Genomic DNA, 22,616 nt, shown 5'->3' on the forward strand with positions numbered 1-22,616 from the left:
CCCTAACCTCAGAACAGAGACCCTAAATATAACATTGTCTCCTTGAAAGAACATTTAAATTTTAAGCAACAGACTCAGAGACTGAATTTTTGAATGTCATCCATTCATAAATTGGGAACTGAGCGCACTTAAAAAAAAAATCCTGAAGGAGAAGAGAAAAACCAAATGAAGACACACCATCCATATGGGGAAATGATGTAAGTTCCTAGAGGCAGTCTGTAGTATTTGCATAAAAGGAGTAGCACATAACTCAAGTTTTAAAACATTTTATAATACTTAGAGGTGTCAGTTTTCACATCTTTTGAGGAAGATGGGGGGCCGCCATATATTAGCAGATTGAACATGTTATATAGCTAAGCAGACGCTAGTGAAAAATGAGGCAGGGGAAACCGGAGAGAGGGTAATAAAAATGATGAATGGTAAGGTTGATTTTGGCGGATTAGGATGGAACGAGGAAGGAAAACCGGTTGCTTTGGGGAAGAAGATCTAAAATCCAGAATTACCACCTCCTAGCCAGACCTCTCTTGACTTCAGGCCAGCGCCTGTTTAATTTCATTGCATGATCCAAGTTCAAGGGCTGTGAGCATGTTATTGTCTCTGCACATTGCTGCAGCTTGTAAACTCGAGGAGTCCCGGGATTAAATATGAGGCAGCTGGCCCCTGTTCAAGTAGCCTGTCTTTGGGCACTGTTGCTGTATGGCTCATGCCTGGCATCACTCTTCCACCCAGAAAACACTGCAGGGCACCCACCACGGGCCAGGCTATAGGGCTGTCGTTGGGGTCCTTAACCCCTCTTGACCAAGAACCCTCATCTGAGAAGATGAGGAGATGTAAAGATTAGAAGGAGTTGGTACCGGGCTGTGAGACACGTAGTAAGCCTACCGTTCATATTATTAGTAATACATCAGTATTATTACCACTCTCTCAGAGTAGTTTGCAGTTGGCCGGTGGGCAAAACGTGTAACAAGGGATCTTCTTCCTCATGCGTTCTAGTGCTCTCATTTCACAGACAAGAAGTAGGGACCCAAAGACAGGAAGTGGCTCACCCAAGGGTAAGCACTGCTTTGTGGCACGTCATCTTGTGCCGCAATATTGTGCAGGAAAATGGCATGCTCAGCCAAGGGGACTTGGGATAATTTTACCTTTATTTTTGTCTTTCCTCAATAGTCACCCCTCTGCTCATTGGGTGATCTTCAGAACTTAACTCCTTTGGGCATTAGTGACGTAAGTTATCCATCACTGGCTGTGTTACCCATGGCTGACAAAGTTCAGACGCCATGATTCCTGGAACTATCAAGATTCCTAGAAGGAAAGGGATGGCTGGAAAATTTACTCTACAGTAGCACATTTTGGTGTGTGTATCCAAACAGTTCTAAGAGAAGTGCTAATGGGATTTCTTTAAAACAGGAGAGCTGGGGGAGAGGGGAGTTCTGTGTACTATTTATACCAAATACTGTATTGTGAAGTGCTACAGCAAGGAAACATGATCGATTTTGTTGATCCCGAGCCTTTCCCACACGTATTCTATGTCAACACCCAGCACAGACCCCTTTGACCACGGAATACCTGTGGGACGGGTTCCTCAGACGCCCATTGTCAGAAAAACCTCCCTGGAGAATCGGGTCTATTAAGAATTTTGAAAGAGGGAAGTACCAATGGATGTTGGTTATGAATGTTGAAACACTGACATTTCTATGTAGAAATGAGGGCAAGGCATCATTTTTTACCTCAAAATCCCCTAACGATGGAAACAATTTCATATATTCATTTTTCTCAAAGCTCTATCTCGACATCATAGGTTCTTTCTCAAAGTAGGCGCTCTCCCAATCACCACCTTCACAGGGAAGGGTCAGATTGAAAGTGTGTGTTTTTTTGTTGTTGTTTTTCAAAAGTGTGAGATAGCATACCACTAACAACCACTTTTTTCATAAAAACAGAAATGTGTAAATCACCTTCACGTATGCCATGTATCCTCGGCCGTGAGTTAACCAGGGAAGCTGTATGTTGCCCAGACTTTAATGGTCAGTCCTCATGTCCTTAGAAAGTTATTGTACAACTGCTCTGATGTTTTCAGTCTTGCCTTTATGAAATAACCCAAGTCAATGGCACTTGAGCACGCTGGCTTCCAGGGCTTTGTTGCAAACATGCCTGTCAGTGATCCGGTAAAGGAATTCGATATGGCTGCTCGCTCTGTAACCTTACTTGGAAACCTTTCGTTTTTCCAATTAACGGAACTGTACTTTCGGTGATTACACATACATACTGTCCGTAAAACACTGCCGTCTTTCAAGTAGGAATTTACTGTTCAGGATATAACTTCTCCGGGACACCTTTCCTTTAGTGCTCACTGAAAAGCTGTTCTTTGTGTATTTTGTTATCTATACAGAATCTGGCAAACAGCATGACGGACACGTGTCAAAAATCCTCTGTTCAAGAGGATGTTAGGAGTTAAATCCTTTGATTTAACTCCGTATCAAATCTCACGTATAATTTGTTCTAATACTAGTGTCCTCAGGCATTCAGCGTTTGTATTCTGTGACTCTTCCCACAGTATCTGCTGACAAAGGGATTTACTTCATTTTGTTACCATATTTTTTTGTGTATTTTTTTCAGCCATTTTTGTCAAGGCAGGAAAAACAAGTGTTTATCTTATTGGATTTCGTTATCTTTCATTTTTATGTACGAAATTGTCAAAGACACTGCTATTCTCTTTCTGTGGGATTTAGTGAAACATTGTAAAGTTCTGGAGTATCACAAGACTTTAAATGTCATCTAAAAATTTAGAGGCTTAGTTTCATTTTCTGGGTACTCAGATTTTAAATGTCTTGCTAATCATGCATTTTTGTACTGAACATTAAGTAATATCTGAAGGCATAATACACACTTGGGGTGAAGTTTTTCCTTAGTGATTGTGATTGTAAATCCATATTTGAAATAGTCTTGAGAGTTTAAATTTTTTTGCCAACTTCCTGTCAGATCTAATTAGTTGGGCATGTCTGTACTTGGTAAAGGAGCTCAGGAAGAGCTCATATGGGAGCAGAATTGTCAGCTCAGCTGTTTTCTTGTCAGTCATGTGAGTTGGTCCTATTGGTATTCTCAATCTGTCCGTGCTTTGTAGGGCTCCTTTTGTGTTTTTCATATAAACTTTTATTTGAAAGGATTTAGATTTACAGAAAAGTTGTGAAAGTAGTTCTGAGTCCCTATCCGTCTCATCCAGTTTCAGTTTCCCCTGATGTTAGCGTTTACATAACAAGGTGAACTTGTCAAAATTACCAAACCCAAAATGGTGTGCTACTATCAACTACTGAGGATTTAGTCTCAGTTTACTGGGTTTTCCATTAAGGTGCTGTTGTTCCCTTAGCATCCTCTGGTCTCTGACAGTTTCTTAGGCTTTCCTTGTTTTCCATGACTGACCTTGATAGTTTTAAGGCATACTGGTCAGGTAGTTGATAAAATGTCCCTCGAATTTGGTTTGTATGGTGTATTTTCTCATCATTAGACTGAGGTCACAGGTGGTTGGAAAGACTATCACAGAGGTGACGTGCAAATTACTTATTGTCACTTGTATTCAGAGGGGCCTGATTTCTACACAGGGCATCACTCTGGAGGCTTAACTGTCCTCCCTTGGTTAAGGCGATGTTTGCCAGCTTTCTCTACTATAAAGTTACTATTTTTCCCTTTCATACTTCATTGTTTAGCGGTGTGTCAGTGTGTCGCTACATCCAACCCACACTGGAAGGAGGTGGAATATATACCTGAGTGCCAAAAAAATGTATAGAAGTGGACACTTTGGTCAATGTTGCTCAAGCAGCAGTTCGCCATAATTAGAAGTGTCTGGACACTTATGGTAACCACTCTGAGCACCTCTTGTAATTGCAGAAGTCAAACGTGACTTGTATTCTTCTTTTGTTAGCAGTATATATTATTACAATTTTAATAGTTTTCCTTTCTTAAAATGTGTATACTTTTTTGGCACCCTGTATATATTGTTGGGATTCTTCTGTAAGGAGATTTGTCTCTTTCCCCCATTTATTGATTTATCCATTTGTATCCAAATGGACTCATTTGTATTTATTTTATACTTTGGGTTATACTATAGGATTCTTTTTGAGCCATGTGTTCATTTGTGAGGGTTATTTTAGTTTAATGTTACTACTGTTAATATTATTAAATGCACTAAAAATAGATACATGTATGATTGGTAGAACAGTTACCCAGGCACATTGAAACCCAGTACATCTCAGTATTTGAGGCACCATATCACACCCTCTTCACCGACACAGATATGGGTGCTCAAATGTTATAGCAGGTCTCTCTCTCTCTCTTTCTCTCTCTCTCTCTCTCTCTCTCTCTCTCTCTCTCTCTCTCTCTCTCTCTCTCTCCCCTTCTCCCTCCCCTCCCTTCCCTCCCTCCCTCTCCCCCCTTTCCTTCTGCCAGTATATAGAGCTTAGTCATTTAGCAAGTAGGTATTGCATACTTGGCTATGAGTCAGGCACTGTTCCAAGCACTGGTTATACACTGAACGACACAGTGCAGACCCTGCTCTCCCTGAGCTTCTAATGCAGAATACAGATATGAAACAAGAAATCAAAATGACGAAATTGGTCGTTTTGGGTGGTGAACGTGCTGTGAAGAAATCAGAGCAGAGTAAGGGAAGAGTGACTGGCACTCCTGATCCCAGGCTGAAGAGAGAGGCCCCCTGTCTCTCAATGACTCTGCAGAAAGACCGTGTTTACCCTTCATGGGACACATGCCCATGCCTGACCCCATCTCGGTGTTCTTCAGAATGACTCATTCATCACCCTGAGTCTTGTGCCCATGCTTCAGGCACGTCGGGCATGACTGATGGTGCTGTCAGGATCGTAGGAAGAAGGCAGGGTCTTGGTCTGCAAAGGAACCATGCAGAGCACAGAGAAGCAATAGTGGGCCGCTATGGCAGGTGCGGCTGGGAACGGAAAGCACTGCTGCCCTTCCCAGAGTTGCCAAGCAGTGAATCATATGATGCCCACCCCCAAGGGCAGTACCGAATTCTGCTAAATTGGCAAAATCCTACTGAACTCCACCCCCTGCAGTTCCTCCACCAGCCTTGGTAGAATTCCTCAGCTAAAGACTCCATGCCCATCTCTAGAGGTGGAATCTGCTTGTCCCCAGACAAGAGGGTCCTCCTTGTCCCCAGATCCACAGAGGCACTCCCCAGGAGAACACTACGTGGATTCTATGACGTGAGTCAAGTCGTAGTAATTACTTCCGTAGAGGCAGGAGGAACACAGGGAGGGTTATCACCCACAGGTCGTATGTAGGGTGTCACAGGAGAAGCCACACTGAGGCAGCATTCACGGAGGAGTCTTACACCATTTGCATCGTGTTTCCATTTCCCACTATCAGTGGTCTGTCAGGAATTCTCAACACATACCAGAATTCAAATTGGATTTTTACCCCCATTTTGTACCAAAAAAGAACCCAAAATATTGAACATAACAAACATTAGAGAACATAGCTGGATCTTCTGATGGATTTATGATCCTCCAAGAGCCCTGAGTATTAGCAAAGGTATCCATTTTCCTGTTGTCAATTTTCTCCTCTCCCCAACCTCTACCTCAGACAGGGAAAAATAAGAAATGTTACAGATGACAGAACAAGAAATGATAAGATACAGGACTGGGCCTTGGATCCACGCACTGGCCTAAGTGTCTACATTTTCCAACTGAGGGCACTGAATAATCACTGAGTTTGGTATGTTTTCTTCTCCTTTCCTGAGCAATGGTACATTTTTGTCTGAGAACATCCCCCCTCCCGCCTCCCGGGAGTTGTAAAAACCAAGAAGCAATAAAAAGCTGAGTAAAAGGAGGAAAGAGTCACAGAGCATTTGTGCTCGGAGTCTGCAAATCAAGGATACTGTTTTTATTTAATAGCTGCCACCAGGTATTGTCAGGAATGGGAAAAAAGAAGGAAGGGAGTTGGAACAGAATCTTCAGCAGTCAATGGGGGAATAAAAAGCTGAAGTGGATCCCTTTGGCAGCCAGCAAACATTGCCTAAGCCTGACACTGAGTGCAGAGCTGGACAACGCACAGATCTTGCATCCAAGGAGCCAGCAATCCAGGTCTTAAATAGAGACTGAAGGACAGTGTTACTTTAGAGAACATCCTATGGGAATGGAATATGCAATATTCCAAGACTCACGTGGACTGGGCAGCAGTCTGTTCCAGGCTCCGCGGTAGCCACTTATACCTCTCTTGTCTCATTGATCCTCCCAAGCAGGTATTGTTATTCCCTTTTAACAGGTCGGGAAACAGAGGTTCAAATACATTAAGTTGTTTGAGGAACAGAGTTGGGGAGAAACAGGGTGACATTTACCTCCCTGCCTGTAGCACTCTCCCATCTCAGCTCAGTGCCTGAAACCCACGGGCAAGTGTTTGCCTTCCTGAATAGCCCCCTCTTCGGGCCACTCCTGAGATGTAGCCAGGAGGAGCCTGCCCCGGCCGAGCTTCTTCTCTGGGCCACGTTGTATGTCTGTACCCATCCTACCTTTCTGCCCGAGGCTGTGACAATCTGCAGTCCCTCGTTTTAAATCTTGTTTTTTATTCCTCCTTTCCACACAGACACTCCGTTTTCATCCATCTTCCCTAGTTGGTTAGATGGCTGTTTCATGAAGTCGAAATCCAGATTTCTTGCATAATTTAGTGAGCACGTGTGATGTGCCTTCATGCCCATCACTCCATTGGTCCTGGTCTTGACCACACACTGCAAGGCAGTTGCTGTTACGTCCCTTTTACATATGAGGGACTGTCTCTGTGATTTTAGGCAACCTACTGCAGGCCACCCAGCTGATAAGAGCTGGAGCTGGGACTGGCTCGTAGGTCCGTCTACTCGTCCCTTTCTACCACGCATTGTAATCCTGAAAATGGCAAGGAAAGGGACTTGTGAGACTATTGTCTTTCTTGAAATACCAAACAAGGATGAAAACAGGGAGCTTAAACTCCTTCAAGAGAGAAATGACAAGCTGTTTGGCCCTCAGACAAAGCAAAGGAATATGTTTCTCCATCCTAAAGCCCACGTTAATAGGGCTTTTATGACTGATTTGCTATAGACAGAATGTGAAGATTATTGAGAATGTCATCATCATGATTTCCGTTCTTGCACCAAAGGGCAGCTATTGAATACTAACTACCTGCCAGGCACTGCGGCACTCAGGGTGAATAATAATAAGTCATGCTCCCTGCCCACCCAGAAATTCACATTTCAATGCTGCCAGGTGCAGGCTTGTCAATAAATCATTATAAGAGCGCATGATAACTTCTCCAATAGGGTTAAATGCAAGAGTCTAGAACATGAGGAAGGGCCCAGCAATTGCCTCGGGTGTTAATATTAGGAATGCTTACAATGACAGTCAGAATACCCAATTTGCAGAGGCTGAAACTAAAACAGGAAGTTTGAATTTCTTCGCTGAGAATTCTGGAGTAGGTAGCTGTAGACATTGGTTTGTAGACACAAATGTGTTGCCCTCTCCCTCACAGTCACATGATGGCTATCGTGGCTCCAGTCATCACATCTCTATTTGTGTCAGAAAGGTGGGTAGGGTAGGAGGAGGATGGCCCTTTATGATGGGGAAATCAGAATCATGCCTCCCCGTGTATCTTTTTGGGTAATCTTGGGTCACACTGGCACGACTAGCTGCAAGGGAGTCTGGGGAATCAGAGAGTGGGATCATGACTGGCTAAATTATAAAGGGATCACGAGCTATTCACAGGGGCTGGGGACATTGCAACTCTAAATAAAATTAGAAGTGAATAAAATTTAGAAATGAATAATGGCGTGGAGAGAGAGACATACTAGGAGGCAACCTTCTGCCACTGGTGGTCTGGGAAACAAGCAGTGCACGTGAGCTCAGCTATGAAGGCTGAGCAGGCGTTCACATGGTAGAGAAGAAATAAGGATATTCTAGGGAGGTGGGGAAGCATATGCAAAGGCTCTGAGTCATGAGAGACAGTTTCAAGAAATGCCAGGAAGTTTTTTAGCCTGGAGATCGACTTGGGATTGTAAGTGGGAACCAGTTCACGCCAGTTTTAACTGCCAGCCTAAGGAGCATAGATGTTATTCTGTAGGTCATAGAGAGTCAGTGGAGGTCTTGAGGCAGAGATCCGTTTTCCAGAAACCCCTTACCTCAATGACTTGGAAGACATAAGACCCTTGTTCTTAGTCACCTGGCATTTTGCACACAGGCTCCTGTTTTTGTGCCATTCATGGCACTTTTGTACCATGAATTATTTTTATGAACCCTCAGGGTTCTAAGAAGCTGAAGTTTTGGCTGACCTCTTCCCATAGCCATGTCCTTCGAGGTCTTGTTCCTGTCTTGGTAATGCTTTTTCCTGTGTCCTTGGGGGTGATAGCGTCTCTTATTTCTCTTTTAATGTTGTTGACTTCTGCTGTCTTCCCAGATGATGTTTAAGTTTCCTGGACAGTAATCAATTTCCATCAATTTTTCTGGCTCACTACAGGCTGACTCCAAGTCTGCACATACACTCAGCCTTTACAGATATTTCAGATCCAATTAGATCACACCCATGGGGCGCCGATGCCTGGCACAGCCTCCACAGCCCACCTGGCATGCAACCTGGATGCCTCCTCTGCTTCCTGCTGAGCCGGAGGTTTACCCTGCATCTCTGGGAAGTCCTAAATCACCTGCGACCTTAGTATCCCAGGGATACCTGGGGTCTCTGTATTTGGGAGGGGAAAGTAGGTTTCATTTCTGATTCCTGTAATCTTCTGTAAATCTCATGCTCATTTCTACAAATGTAGTCATTTAATGATTACAGACATGGAAGAAGTTAGATGGATAGAATCCTAATATCTCTGTCTCTTTGGATTCAAATCCTGACTCTCCCACATTCTAGCTGTGTACCTGGGGAGATTTGCTGAACTTTTCTCACGTGTAAGAAGGCATAATGAGAATATCACTTAGCGTGTTGAATAAAAAATCAGTGAGCTATGACAAGTGAAATGTTCAGAGCAGGGCTTGGGCATAGCAAGCATGCAGTATATGTTCGCTGCTAGTAATAATTATTGTTATTACTATGCCGGCGTGCTAGCGTGCCTCGGCAAGTGGAGTAAGTTATGATAGGTTTTCACTATGAGCTTCGGAGACTCACGTGTACTTACCAGCTCCTCGTAAAAATCTATTTTGGACACATTCTCCAGTGTCACTCCATCTCATGTGTGAAAGCTTGTCAGTAAATGTCATCTACACCACCAGCTTGCTGTCCCCAAGCCAGCAATGATGGGTCATTCTGTCCCTCAGGGGACCAGCAAATGACATTTCTCAGTAGTCAGACAAGCACTGATCAAAATTACCAGCACTAGTGACTCTGAATCCGATTTTCAGAGGCAGGCACGCGGTTTTAGTGGAAGGAGCAGTGGCCCGGGAGATACAAGCGAGGCATGAGTGCTCCCTCTGCTGTGTCACTCCAGGCAAGTCCCTTTCCCTCTCTGGGCCTTGGTTCCTTTATTTTTGAAGTAGCCCGGCCTCCCTTTCACATCTCTTTAAACGCACGTATCATACTTGCAATTTAACATGGACGGTTATTTAGTGTCTTCCTCTCGCTCTCAGTTGTAAGTTCCAGAAAGAGAGCATGAGCTCTAGTGTTCACCTCTGCATTCACAGCCCCTCTCAGCACCTGGCAATAGTCAGTGCTCACTTTAATATTTGCTGAATGAATGAATGAATGAATGAATGATGTGGTAGAAAGATAAAGATTTGGGAGCAAGGAAGACCTGATTTTGTATTGGGATTGGCCACTTACTGAGTTGGCCTGGACTAGTCTGAGATTCAAGATTATTGTTTGTAAAATGGGGATAATAATAGAACCGGCCTTACCAGGTTGTTTAAGGATTGAATGTGAACACACACACACACACACACACACACACACACACACACACGCACAGTCTAATATGTCGCATATAATGGGTATTAGATAAACAATAGTTATTATTTACTTCTCTGAACACTAGCACAGGCGAATGGAGCATTCTGTGTTCTGATAATTAAAACCTAAGGTAAAAAAGGTAACTAAATATCCATTAATAGACTTTGAGTGGGCTGACCTATCGTTGGGAAGCCCAGTCGTAAAGGGTTTTCTAAAACCCCCTCGGCCTGCCAATGACCCCACCGTCTTCTTCTCCTCCCTTCTGTTAACCTTTGCTGCTTCTTCTATAACCCCAGTAATTTGCCTGTAGGTGATACCCAAACCCCGCTCCCCAGGCAAACACAGAACAGAAGGAGATATGAATGGGATAAGAGATGACCTGGGGTGGATGCGGACACCAGAGCCCTAGTCCCAGCTCCAACCTGGTCCAAACTCGCCATGTGACCTTGGACAAGCCACCTCTCGTCTATACGTGTCACTTCTCCTCATCTGTCAAGTACTCCGTCCATTAACACAGTACTCAACAGTGGTTAGGAACCTGGGGTTCAGGTTTAGAGCTGACTTGGTATCTCTGCTGTGCAACTTACCAGCTGTGGGATACAGGCAAGTCAAGTACCATTTCCGGAAACTGGACAGTGGGATTCAGTTGGGTTTATGTGGCGAAATGAGTGACACAGTGTCTCCCAGGTGCCTGGCAGATTGGTGCACAATAAGCTGAGATTGGTGGTGCATCGGCCAGCCCTTATTTTCCCTTGGATCAAGTTCCCCCCTGTTGAGGAAACCCGTGTTTCCTGGCTCATGTGCCCATCCATCAGCCTTCCCGCTGCCTCAGCACTTGGCAAGCACCAAACTCTTTGGCAGCAAAGATGTGATCCCTACTGTATGTGAGTGACACCGGCTCACATGTAATTATTGTAATGCAGGCCCAGGATCTTCTCATGTCCGGGTTAGGTGTATTCTCGGGGGAGAGGCTTCCCTCTCCCTTTCTTCTTGCACCCTTCAGAAGGCACAGGAAGAGACACACGAATATGGTGCTCATTCTTCCTTTAAATGAAAGTGCCACCACGTGGCCTCCTTCCAAAGGACTGGCAGGTCCTTTCTGCTCTCTCCTGAAGGCTAAACGCCCACTTCCTTACTCGCTGCCACAGCGGACTTCACGTTGGCAGCCGGGAAAGGAGGACTGACACTAGTAGTGCAGGCTGGTGGCCCCATCTTTCAGGGAAGAAGAGACCCACACATGTGGGGCCACCCTGACACTGAGGTACTGTGCTAGGCATTTGCTTAACCCTCTTAACTACTTTGTGAAGTCGGGGTGACTCATCCCCACCTTGCACCTGAGCCAACTGAGGCCCCAGAAACAAGTTGCCCAAGGACACACACAGCTAGTGAAGAGCAAAGCTGGGATTTGAACCTCAGCGGGTCTGACGGCCCTGGTTCTTCTCTGCAGCTACACCATTGCTGGGTGTGGGAGGGCAGGGATACGGTTTGGGCCAAACAGGTTTCCTGCTATTCATTGAGAGAGGGCCTTGGTCTTGCAGAGCGGCACATACCCAGCCAGCTGCAAGGGCTGTCGCTGCCATATAGCCATGGGCCCCTGAGGGAGCCAGACCTCTCAGCCCACAGGCCCTGGGGCCTGCTCAGGCTCTCACAGACAGACTGTGCTGAAGGAGGGAGCCAGGAAGCAACTGAGCTCTGTATGCCCAGCTCCTTTCCTCAGTCTCATCACCATGGGAGGAGAAAGCCAGGACGAGGGGAAAGGTGAGCGTTATTTCGTTTCCTCTGTGATGTGACAGAGCAGGAAAAGGAAAGGAAAGTTTTTGAAACCTGCTCTCTCCTGTACTCGGTTGTACAGAGGAAGGAACCGGGGTTTGGGAATCACACTGAGTCCCACTCATGTTTGAAATGCCAGTTCCAGCGTTGACGGGCCAGCGTGGTGGTCCTGGGCAAGTTGCATCTCCCCAGTTCTTTCTTTCAAATTGCCTTCCTGGTCCGGGTCATTGTGAGGATTGCAATAGGCCATGAATGTGTAGCCCATGGTGGATGTGTCCAATAGATGAGCTCCCGGCTGAGGGTGAGCCGTGCCGCTGGAAATGGCAGCTGGGCCTAGCTGGCCTCCCTGGTTCCACCTGCGGCCCTCCCACCCCACCACTCGCCTCGTCTCATTACAATCAGAGTAATCTTCCTAAACCCCAGAGTTAGTAAGTTCCCCGTGCTTAGACATCTCTCTTGATGCAGTCTGAGTTTTGAACATGTCCCCACGTTCGAAGGGTGTCCCCCTGCCCAGCTCTGCAGCCACATCCCCCACCCATGCTGCTGCGCTCCAGCGGCAACTCATGACTTCTCCTGTCCCAAATGGGCCGCACTCTTTCATGGGTCCTCCCCCTGCCTGGCTTGTCTCCCCACCATCCCCTCTGCCTCAGGCCCTGTCCCCCCAGGAGGCTCCCACTCACCCTGCAGGCCCCAGCACAGGCCTCTCCTGCGATGCTTCTCTGAGCATTCCAGATCTCCTCCCTCCATTGTTACATCCAGACACGTCTCCCCAGCAGACCATGAACGGGCCGAGGGCAGGCACTGCCAACAGGGCCCTCTGGTCATGTCCCAACGCGGTATACTGCAGGCACTTAATAGCCAGAGTCAGCATTTATTGAGCACCCACCCTATGCCAGACACAACCCACATGCTTTACAGGTATTAACTAGTCGATTTTCATAGCAGCTCCGTGAGACAGTGTCTCCTTCTGTCCTGGCTGGAGGCAGAAACCATATCAATTATTGGAATAGAGCATTTAATCTTTAAAAATGATAACTAGGCACAGACTGTTCACTTGGTCCCTAAAAAAGCAAAACCAGAACATTGCTGGAAACAGCTACCACACCTGGAGCAGCAGGAACAGAGGGAAGCAGTGGCAGTTATTGTAACTTGGGGCTGGAACTGAGACCTGGGCTGAGGTTGCAGGCAACCCCAGAGGCAGTAGCCCTGGGCCGGATGGGAGGACGATGAAGCTGGTTCTGAGTGTTGGAAAAACTGCAAAAAAGGATTTTAGCTGCTGCTAAAGGAAGGCCGTGCCAGCACCGCCGTGAAGAAAGGAGGTGGGGTGGTGCTCCCAGAAACAGAAAGCAACAGGAAGGAGCAAGTTCCTTGTTCCTCCTCCAGACTCTCAGTCTCCCTCGCATGGCCCCCATTGGCAGCGCCTCATGGAGCAGCTGGCAAAGCAGAAATAGGGTTTGCAGAGTCCCAGCTTCGGCATCACAAAGCAGCTTTGGAGCTGAGATACAAAAGCTTATCCACTGGCACAGGGAGGAGCTGTTACTAGTCCCATTGCACGGATGGGGAAACTGAGGCACAAAGCGGTTAAGGAACTTGCCCAAGGTTAAGTGACCTAGAGAAGAGGCAGGGTATGACCCCAGGCAGCCTGGCCTCGGCACCCTTGCTCTCTACCCCTCTACCTTAAATGTTGAATGAATGAATGGGCAAGCCCACAAATAACGCTTCGACCAGTGCCCAGCAGTGGCTCCCTGCAAGCACGAGGTCAGCCCCGCCTAACAGCCTCCTTGTCACCCTGCCAGGTCATCCACTGGAACTCCCCCAAGAAGCTGCGGGTGAAGAACAAGCACGTGGAGTTCTTCCGCAACCTCTACCTGACCTTCCTGGAGTACGATGGGAACCTCCTGCGGCGGGAACTGTTTGGCTGCCCCAGTGAAGCGGACGTCAACAGTGAAAACGTAAGTGGCTCACGGGGCTCGACAGCGCAGGGGCAGCTTCTCTGCCGGTCTGCCAAGGCCTCCCAGGTGCCAGGCTCGGGGCCTGCCTGGGAAGAACCAGACCCCACCCCTGCCCTGGGAGTCCACCATCTGGCGAGGGAGACGGGCACGTAGGCAGATGGCTTCCGTGCTCGTCGCTGTGGACTCAAAGGGGGGACACTTGGCCTAGACTAGGGGACGTCAGAAGGGGGTTTCCAAGCAGAGGAATCAAAATGAGCAAAATCACCAGTGAAACGACGATAAAGGGGCTCTGCATAGCCAGGAAACTCTGGGGTCTTTGTGGACACAGCACCCCCACAGGAGACCCAGGATTCAGTGTGGTCCGTGCGTGGGTTGATACCAGAGATTTTCGCAAGTAGCGGACTCCTGTAGCGGTGAGCATGAGTCAAGAGTGTTAGGTGGCCATCACAGGCATAGCCAACATCAGTACTTTCCTGTGTTTTCACTATTTCCCATTTTTGCATATGCTATACTTCATTTGATGCTCAGAGACATCCTCTGTTTTCCCCCAGTTAGAGCTGAAGAAATTTAGGCTCAGAGAGGTTAAGCAGGTTTATCTCACAGTCACACAGCAAGCAAGGAGCAAAGCTGAGGCTGATTTGAAGTTCTGAGGAGCAGCACATCATAGCAGAAAAAGCAGGGCATGTGGTGTCAGGCTGACCTGGGTTTGGCTTTAATCCCTTCCAGTTACCACTGTGTGACCTCAGGCAAGTTACTCAACCTCCCTGTGCTTCATTTTCCTCAGCTGTCACATGAGGATGAAACACTGTTACAGGGAGGCTTTGAGGCTAAGTGAGAAATTGCATGGAAAGCACCAGCTCCGCGTCTGCCGCATGTTAGATACTTGATAAATATTTGTCCCCTACCCTCTCCTTGACCCTTAGTAATGAGACACAGAAGAAATTGGTCTATTCACTCAGTCAGCGACATTTACTGAGGGTTGTCTTATGCTGAGCACCGACCATTCATCAGTTAGAAAGGACAGTGGTCCCTGCTGTCATGGTGCTTGTATTTTACCGGGGAGACACAATTAATACCTACACAAGCATATCAGTGAGCCCCTGGGCAGCTCCATTGGTTTGGGGGGTCAGGGAGGACTTCTCTGAAGAGGTGCCCTTTAATCTGAGACCTGACTGTAAGAAAGAGTCAGCTTTGGAAGGACACAGAATCTGGGAAATACAAATCAAGTCCACAATGAGATGCTTACCTCACATCTGTTGGGAGGGCTATTATCAAAAAACAAAAGATAACAAGAGTTGGCAAAGGATGTGGGGAAATTGGAACCTCGTACACTGTCAGTAGAATGTAAAATGGTGCAGCCGCGGAAGAGAGTATGAAGGTTCCTCAAAAAATTAAAACTAGAACTGCCCTAGGATCCACTAAGTCCACTTCTGGGGATATATCCAAAGGAAACAAAAACAGGATCTCAAAGTGATATCTGTACCCCCATGTTCACTGCAGCATTGCTCACAATAGCCAAGACATGGAACCATCTTAAGTGTCCACTGACAGATGAACAGATAAAACACATGTGGTATCTACACAATAGAAGAGTATTCAGCCTTAAAAAAGAAGGAAATCTAACCGTTTGTGACAACATGGATGGACCTGGAAGACATCATGCTAAGTGAAACAAGTCATCCACAGAGGGACACATACTGTGTGATTCCTCATATGTGAGGCGTCTAAAGTAGGGAAACAATAGAGAAGTAGACGACAGAAGGCTGGTGACCAGGGGCTGGGGACAGGGGTATAGAGAGCTGTTGTTCAGTGGGCGTAAAATTACATATACAAGGTGAGTAAACGCCTATAGTCAACAGAGTATTGTGCACTTAAAAATTTTTTTCCAAGGGTAGATTTCATGTTAAGTGTTCTTAGCGCGCGCACACACACACACACACACACACACACACACACGAGAAGACAGAGAGACACTTTTGTCGGGGATGGGTATGTTTATTACCTTGATTGTGATGATGCAATTATGGATATGTGCATATGTCCAAGCTCACCATGTGGTGTACATTAGCTACCTGCAGTTTTTTAATATCAATTGTATAATTCAATAAAGCTGAGGAGAAAAAGGAGACGAGCAAAGGAAGTACTTCCTAGTGGAGAACGCAGCTGGGGCAAAAGCTCTGGGGCAGGGCAGGTTTGATGTGAGGAACTGAAGGATGATTGCCTATGGGCCCGGGGGCTGAGGGAAGAGGACAGTGGGAGAAGCTGAGCGGCACGTCGGCAGGAATCAGACTGGAAGGATGTTGTGAGCTGGGTTAGAGAGTCAGAATTTTGTTTTGTTACTATTATTGCTATTGTTGATATTCTTATCTTGGATGTCATGAGAAAGCTGTTAGGCTCCCAATGGCAGGGGAGGGTCTGGAGGTGTGCACTCACCTTGACCTTCAGCAGGATGAAAGACCAGGATGACTGGTCACAAGGCCACCTCTGCACTCTGTCCTTGAGCACCCAGCCTTTGGCCCCCCAAGTCACAGCGGAGTCGCCTCTTCCTCCAGCCTTTTCTCTGCGTCACCCCGGATGCCTTTCTCAGTGTCTGCCCTTTTATACCACTGGCAATAGAGGAAAGAAAACCATTAAGCACTTGAACTCTGTCAGATGCTGGGAAGCGTTTAGAGGTTGCCACAAACACTGTGTTCTTTCGGGTTTTCCTTCAGTTCTCTTTACTCAAGTTAGTATTTGTCATTATCGTCAACGTTGGAGGGTTCCAACCACTACATAAAGACTGTCTTCCTGCCTCTTTTTTTTTTCCTCCATGGAAGAGGCTCATAAAAAGCCTTGCAGGATGAAGCCATCAGTTAGTCGCCATATCAAGGGGTTCCCCGATGTGCTGTCAGTGTCTTCCAAAGTGGGACTTCCTTTATGAATGACTCACTGGCTTTTTCTAACACCAGCTCTCCCTGGTGGGTCGGGGAGGGGGGAGAAGTCCTTCGTGGTCCTTCTCGGAATTTGTGACTGCGTCTGTTTGCTCAGTAAGCATGCGTGTGTGCCTGCCGTCTGCCAGGTACCGTAAAGGGCACTGGGGTTGAACTTAGAGGCTGACCCCTGTCCCTGTATGTGAGTTGCTTGCCACGTAACAAGTGTTAGAGATGCCAAGAGGACAGTGTGTCCAGTTTCAGGGAGGCCCGTGAACGAGACAGCGGCCCTCTGAGCGCTCACCACAGCTATCTTCCCCCCAAACATCCGTGCCCTTTGATACTGCAGGAGCCATACCCACAGTCTCTTCTGTTCCTTCTCCCTCCCAGGCTCTCCCACTCACCACAGGCCCTTTGTGCTTACTTCCCCACCACCGGCCCCACCCTGCCCCTACGTGTCCAAACGTCTCAGATGTGACATCTGCCGAAACTTTCCCTGACCCTCCTCAGCCTCAAGGAACCCTTTGTCACTCTATGACGTGCCCTGTTTTCTTTTCATCAGAGTATATATACTGTCCACATTTTTCTCAGTTCGTGTAGTTGTTCCCTAGGATTTGTTCCCCAAATATAAGACCATTTGATTAGAGACTCTGCCTATACTGTTCGCCTCTGGGGTCCCCTCCCCCAGGATAGAAGCAAGCACATAATAACCCCTTAATAAATAGTTATTGAATGAATTGAATAAATAAGAGGGAAGAATGAAGTTTCCGGTAAAGGCAGAGCAGACAAGAAGTAGAGCCTGCAGAGAGAACCTGCTGGCAGTGTGGATACTAGCGCCTGGGCCCGTTGGGAGAGGGGTGAGCGTGATGCTGGCCACAAGGGCCGTGGCTGTGCTCCGGAATTTAGGCTCCACCAAAGGGCTTTAATCTTGGTCAGATTTACCTTTGAGAAAAATCGCTCTGTGTAGAGAATAGAATGAAAGGGACAAGACGGGAGGCAGGGAGACCACTTAGAGACTGTTGCCACATCCCAGGCAAAAAGACGACAATGGACCTGTGACCTAAGGGCAGCAACAGTGGGGACGGAAAGAAGAGATGGATTGTTTTGTGGGCACTAAGAACAGGGGAGCAGGTGCCATTGACACTCATGAATAAGACAGCAGGTCCCTGTGCCCTGCTCTAGCCAAGCTCCTCTGGCTGCGCCGGCCGGCAGGGGCAAGGGCAGGGGACAGGGCAAGGAGAGGGACGGCAACATCACACCCCCGGAACCGCGTCTCTGTCGGGAGTTTCACCTCCTGGTCCTTTGCAGCATATCAAGCGTTATCTGCAAGTACAACCAGAGAGAAAGGGCAGGGTCTTGGATGCCCCAGCTCTGTGGGAACAGGTCATTAGCGCTGTGATAAGTGCACAGATGGTGGTAATCTCGAAGAAATGAAGTCAGGAACCTCTTCAATGGACTGCAGATCCCAGATGGGAACAGGCTCCAATGGCACGAAGTCTCAAGACTCGTTCAGCCACTTGACGTACAGTGATTCACACCATTGCCAAGCGCAAGGCTAGTGATCCAGAGGGAACATTGCCGATCCAAGCCCGGCTCTCACAATGCTTGTCTAGTGAGGGATGCAGACAAGCCAGGGGTGTGTGATCAGTGCTCAGATGGAAGTGGTGCTCTGAGAGCACACGGAAGGGCATTGCACACACTAGGAACGTGAAGGTGTATCAGGGAAGACTTCCTGGAGGAGGTGAGATTTAGAGGACAACTGAGGAGGAGGGAGGGGTATGGAAAGTGTTCTGAGTGGGAGGGAGGCAGCAGCACAAACAGTGGAGACCAGAGATAAATTCAAGCATGGCCCATTCAGATTCAAATGAAGACAAGGTGAGAACAGAAAGAGCTGGAAAGTTCTTTTTTGCATTATTATAATTTCTTCACTGTGCGCTTTCTGGTCATCCCAGAACACGCATTTCAGAGTCACATGACCTCAGGGACGTCATAGGAATGCTCTGAGCCTCAGGTGACCACTTGATAAATGGGGACAGTGATGTCTTTGTCATAGCGTTTCATGGCTAATTTATGTTAAATCACCGAGAAAGAGGGACTCGGCACCAGGAACACTGTGTTCGCTCGGATGCATTTTGGGGTTTGTTTTGGTTTTATGTTCCCCCCCCCACCTGCCACCGTGCCCTCCCATCTGATAACAGTCTGTTATACCACCAGTGGATTTCAGGTTTTGTTAGCCTTTCTTCTAGAAAGGCCTGGCAGAGAGAGGAACCTAGAGAGTAGTTAGAACTCTGTCTCTGAGGCCGTGAGGGCTGTCACATTTGCTCTAGGTCAAATAATCCCAGAAGGTTCTCCTCCAATTAGGAGACTGCAGGTAGGAAGGAGAGGACACCTGGTGGGACGTGCTGCCAAAAGAAGAAATAAATTCAGGAAGTCAGAGGATTCATCCCCTCAGCGAGGAGCTGAGATGTGATGAGCAGGCCCCCGTTTTAGAGTCTGATTTGGAGGAGCTCAGGCTCCGACAGTGTTGTAGCGTCACGGTAGCTGATGGGACCTGGTGCGTCCAGGCTTCTCTCCCTGGAACCAGTAAGTTAATTTGTGTAAAGCAATAAAGCATCCAATAGACTTTAGTTATTATTATCTTATTGACATGGTGATGGAGGCTAGAATTCTATACCTTAGCATTTCTCTCCCTTTTCCTCAGCAACCCAGCCCCTGTAGCATATCCGAGAAACCCTGGGACTCCACAGAACACAGTTGGATAATCACGGGTATTCTTCACCCCCTACCAGCATCCCTAACAGGCTTGCATCTGACTTCTGCTGGAATCCTCCCAGAGACAGGGAGCTCACCACCTCCAACAGCTTACTCCACTGCTAGAAAGCTCCAGAGCGAAGCCATTCTTCCCCCACCTTGAGTTGAAATCTTCCCTGCTGTAAGAAATCCATTAATCTGAGTCCTGTCCCTGGAGCAAACTGAGGCCGCCCCCTGTTGTCCGTGACAGCCTGGCAGATAGTGTAGCATGTCTCCATTCAGTGTATTATTCAGAAACATGCAACTCTCCCTAAGCACTGTATTTATAGAGTAATGCTTCATCATTAAGGAGGCCTTCCTCCACCTAAGGGAATTTTCCAGATAGAGGCAGCTCACCTTTTAAGTGCAAAACCATTAAAGCATACATGTTTTAACCAATTGGGGTGAGACTCTTGCTAAAGTACATGCCCTTCCTTCAGTCACCAAAGTATGCTCAACTCAATTTACAATTTTCAATGACTACGGTCGCATAGAGTAGGCTGAGAAGGCAGGAATTGGCCAGAGGAGGGAAGAGGCTGTTTATCCTGGCAGGAAATGGCCTTGGACTATTTGCTGCTTATTCTGCAGATTCCTTTCTGACGGCTGTCACTTTCAGTGCATCAGCTTCAGAACAACCCTTTCTGCGCTCACCTCCCCATTCATCCATCCCCTGGCAGCCGAAAAGAAAGAAAGAAAAGAAGAAGAAAGAAGAAAAACCAATGGTAAAGAAATTATCCACTCCTGTGTTAGAAGTTAAATTAGGAAAAATTGCAAACATCCAAAAAGCGTGAAAAACGGTGGGGGGTGGGGGGGAGACTGGACACCAAATAGTTTTTGCTTTTACATGGAATTATAAGTCAGTAGACAGTGTCTTCAGACTTAGAGCTCCCCTATACCATGACCGCAGCAGACATCACTAATTGATGGCCCCACTCTTTCCACCTACGCTCCATCCCTACCCCAGTATCCTCGCCGAGACAGTACCCCAGGAACCAGTACCAGTCTCCCAGCGATGACAGTGGAGATGCTGTAGCCTGTTGCGCAGCTGTGTCCTAGGCAAGAGTCACTCTGTTCTCTCCCGCACGGGGGCAGCTCTCCGTGCTGTTCCAAGGCCTGTCTCTGCGTCTTCTAGCCTTTGACAATTGGAAATTTCCTGCAGAGAAAGAGAAAGGGAAATATAACTCCAGTCTTCACCGACAGAGAGGGGAGGGGGGCATTCGCATCACACTTCACAGATAAGGAATCGCAAGCTCAGAGGAGATGAGTTACTTGCCCAAAGTCACACAACGCTTAGGTGGTGGGGCCACCATTTGAAACCGGGTCTACCTAACTCTGAAGTGACAAACCAAGGCCATATTGAAAATGAACATCATCGTAACGACAAGTCACTCAGCAGTTCTCCCAGTTGTTTTTATGTGTTTAATCAATCGTTCTTGCTCTTTCCTGAACGCTGCAAGGTGGTTACTATCATCTCCGTTTTATAGAGGAGGAAATGGAGGCTCAGAGAACTGAAATCATGGAATGGGTTGGTGGCAGCACTGGAACTGGTATTGAGCTTGACCCACCGCTGAGCAGTATTCCTCCCCCACCTAAAATTGCAGTACCTGCCCCCTACCCTACCTACCCCGGCACACCTAGGGCTCCTTCCTTTAGTTTTCTCCATAGCACTTACCACCAATTGATATATTTTTGACTTACTTAGTTTGTCCATCATGTCTCCCCCCACTAGAATGAAAGCTCTGTGACTACATGAATTTTTGTCTGTTTTATTTATCAATAGATCTTTATGCCCGGCACCTAAAATGTGCTCAGCAAATTTCGGTGAACAAATGAACTATTACAAGAGCTTTTCTTGAAGCATCTGTGGTGTGCTAGAAAGTTTCTTGTACTTGAAATCAGAAAGCCTGGCTCCAGGACTCGATCTATGACACTGGGCATAACTTTCACCTTCCACAGCCTCACAGTTTTCTCACCTACCAAATGGTCATAGATAAACCTAGGCCAGGCTGAGGGGAGAAGGGGTTAAGGCATGCCAAGTGCTGCCAGCCATACGCGGTCTTGTTACCAGCGTTGGCCAGAAAGCTTGTCCTGGCCGCCTTCCCTTCCAGCTGCTCTGAGATCCCTGCCTCACCCCCGAGAGGAGGGCTTCCAAGCTCAGCTCCCTCCTGCTCCAAGGCTGTGAGCTGCCTGAAGGGCCCCGTCCCCTGACACTGAGCTCACTAAGAAGAAAAGACAACAGCATCACCATGACTCAATTAGAAGTTAAAAATAAGACACATATAAACAGATTCTATAAACACTTTACAGCATCACTGCACGGCAGTGCCAGGGAACAGATGGCTCTGTGGAAACAGCTGTATGCCAGAGAAACCCCAGAGGAAAACCAGAATGTATTATTGCTCTCACGTGTGAGCCGCATGTCACCAGCTCTTTAATCACACGGTGGGCAGCAGAGCCCAGAGCCCCAAGACGGGCTGCTGCCCAAGGCCGGTCTCCAGTGACCTTCCACCGGCGTGCTACATTCCGGAGCCTGAAGGATCAAAGTGTTTGCTGGGAGGCCCGGGGAGGGGATGAAAAGAGGACCCAGCGTCAAGGTCCTCAGTGGACATGTCTGCACCACAGGCGCCATTGTGACCTGTGTGCTGTGTTCCTGTCCAGCTCCAGCTTGTACACATCCCTCTTTCACGCCCCTCGGCTCCAAACGCACCAGGTGCTCTGCCCCCTGTGTCTTTACAGCAGCTTCCTGTCCTCTTCTCCTCTCGGCTGGATCTTCCTCCACTAACTGGTTCCTCATGCCGTACGTCAGAGGGCAGCTCTGGAGCAAAACTACCTCATGTAAAAATCTTAAGTATCCTAACTATGGGATTTCAGGCCGTTTACTTAAACGCTCTGTGCCTCAGTTTTCCCATCTATGAAATGGGAATCCTACATAATTAGTACTACCTCATGGGCTCAGTGAGGACTAAATAAGGTAAGACAGGTCAGGAGCTTAGATCAGTGTGGGTCATAGCACATGCCCTCCGAAATTAAGTTTTGTTTGTATTTAAATACACAGTATTATAATTATAAATTTGCTTCTTTGTTTCCCTCACCCAGACTATATGAACAATTTAAGTACAGAAACTGGGATACCTTCCCCATCCTTAGCACAGGGCTTAGCATAAAATAAGGGCCTTTTATTAATAATTGTGTGTGAGGTACAAATTAATACTGATACCCGGGAGGGAGACAAGGCCTTTTTCTTCTTTATTTCCTCAGAGCTTAGGTCGGA

General features: G+C 47.3%; 1 protein-coding gene across 4 annotated transcripts in view; it reads left to right on the forward strand.

The window, feature by feature from the left end:
• Nucleotides 1-22,616, forward strand: part of LARGE1 (LARGE xylosyl- and glucuronyltransferase 1) — a 489,591-nt gene that overhangs the window by 427,698 nt on the left and 39,277 nt on the right. For all 4 annotated transcript variants that reach the window (XM_019728420.3, XM_019728419.3, XM_019728416.3 and 1 more), the window contains exon 10: nucleotides 13,491-13,646. In XM_019728420.3, coding sequence (XP_019583979.1) covers nucleotides 13,491-13,646 — 156 coding nt within the window. The remainder of the gene's footprint in view (nucleotides 1-13,490; nucleotides 13,647-22,616) is intronic.

Source organism: Rhinolophus sinicus, chromosome 1, assembly GCF_057876585.1.
Source record: "Rhinolophus sinicus isolate RSI-liver-muscle chromosome 1, RSI-T2T, whole genome shotgun sequence".
Lineage (NCBI taxonomy): Eukaryota > Metazoa > Chordata > Mammalia > Chiroptera > Rhinolophidae > Rhinolophus > Rhinolophus sinicus.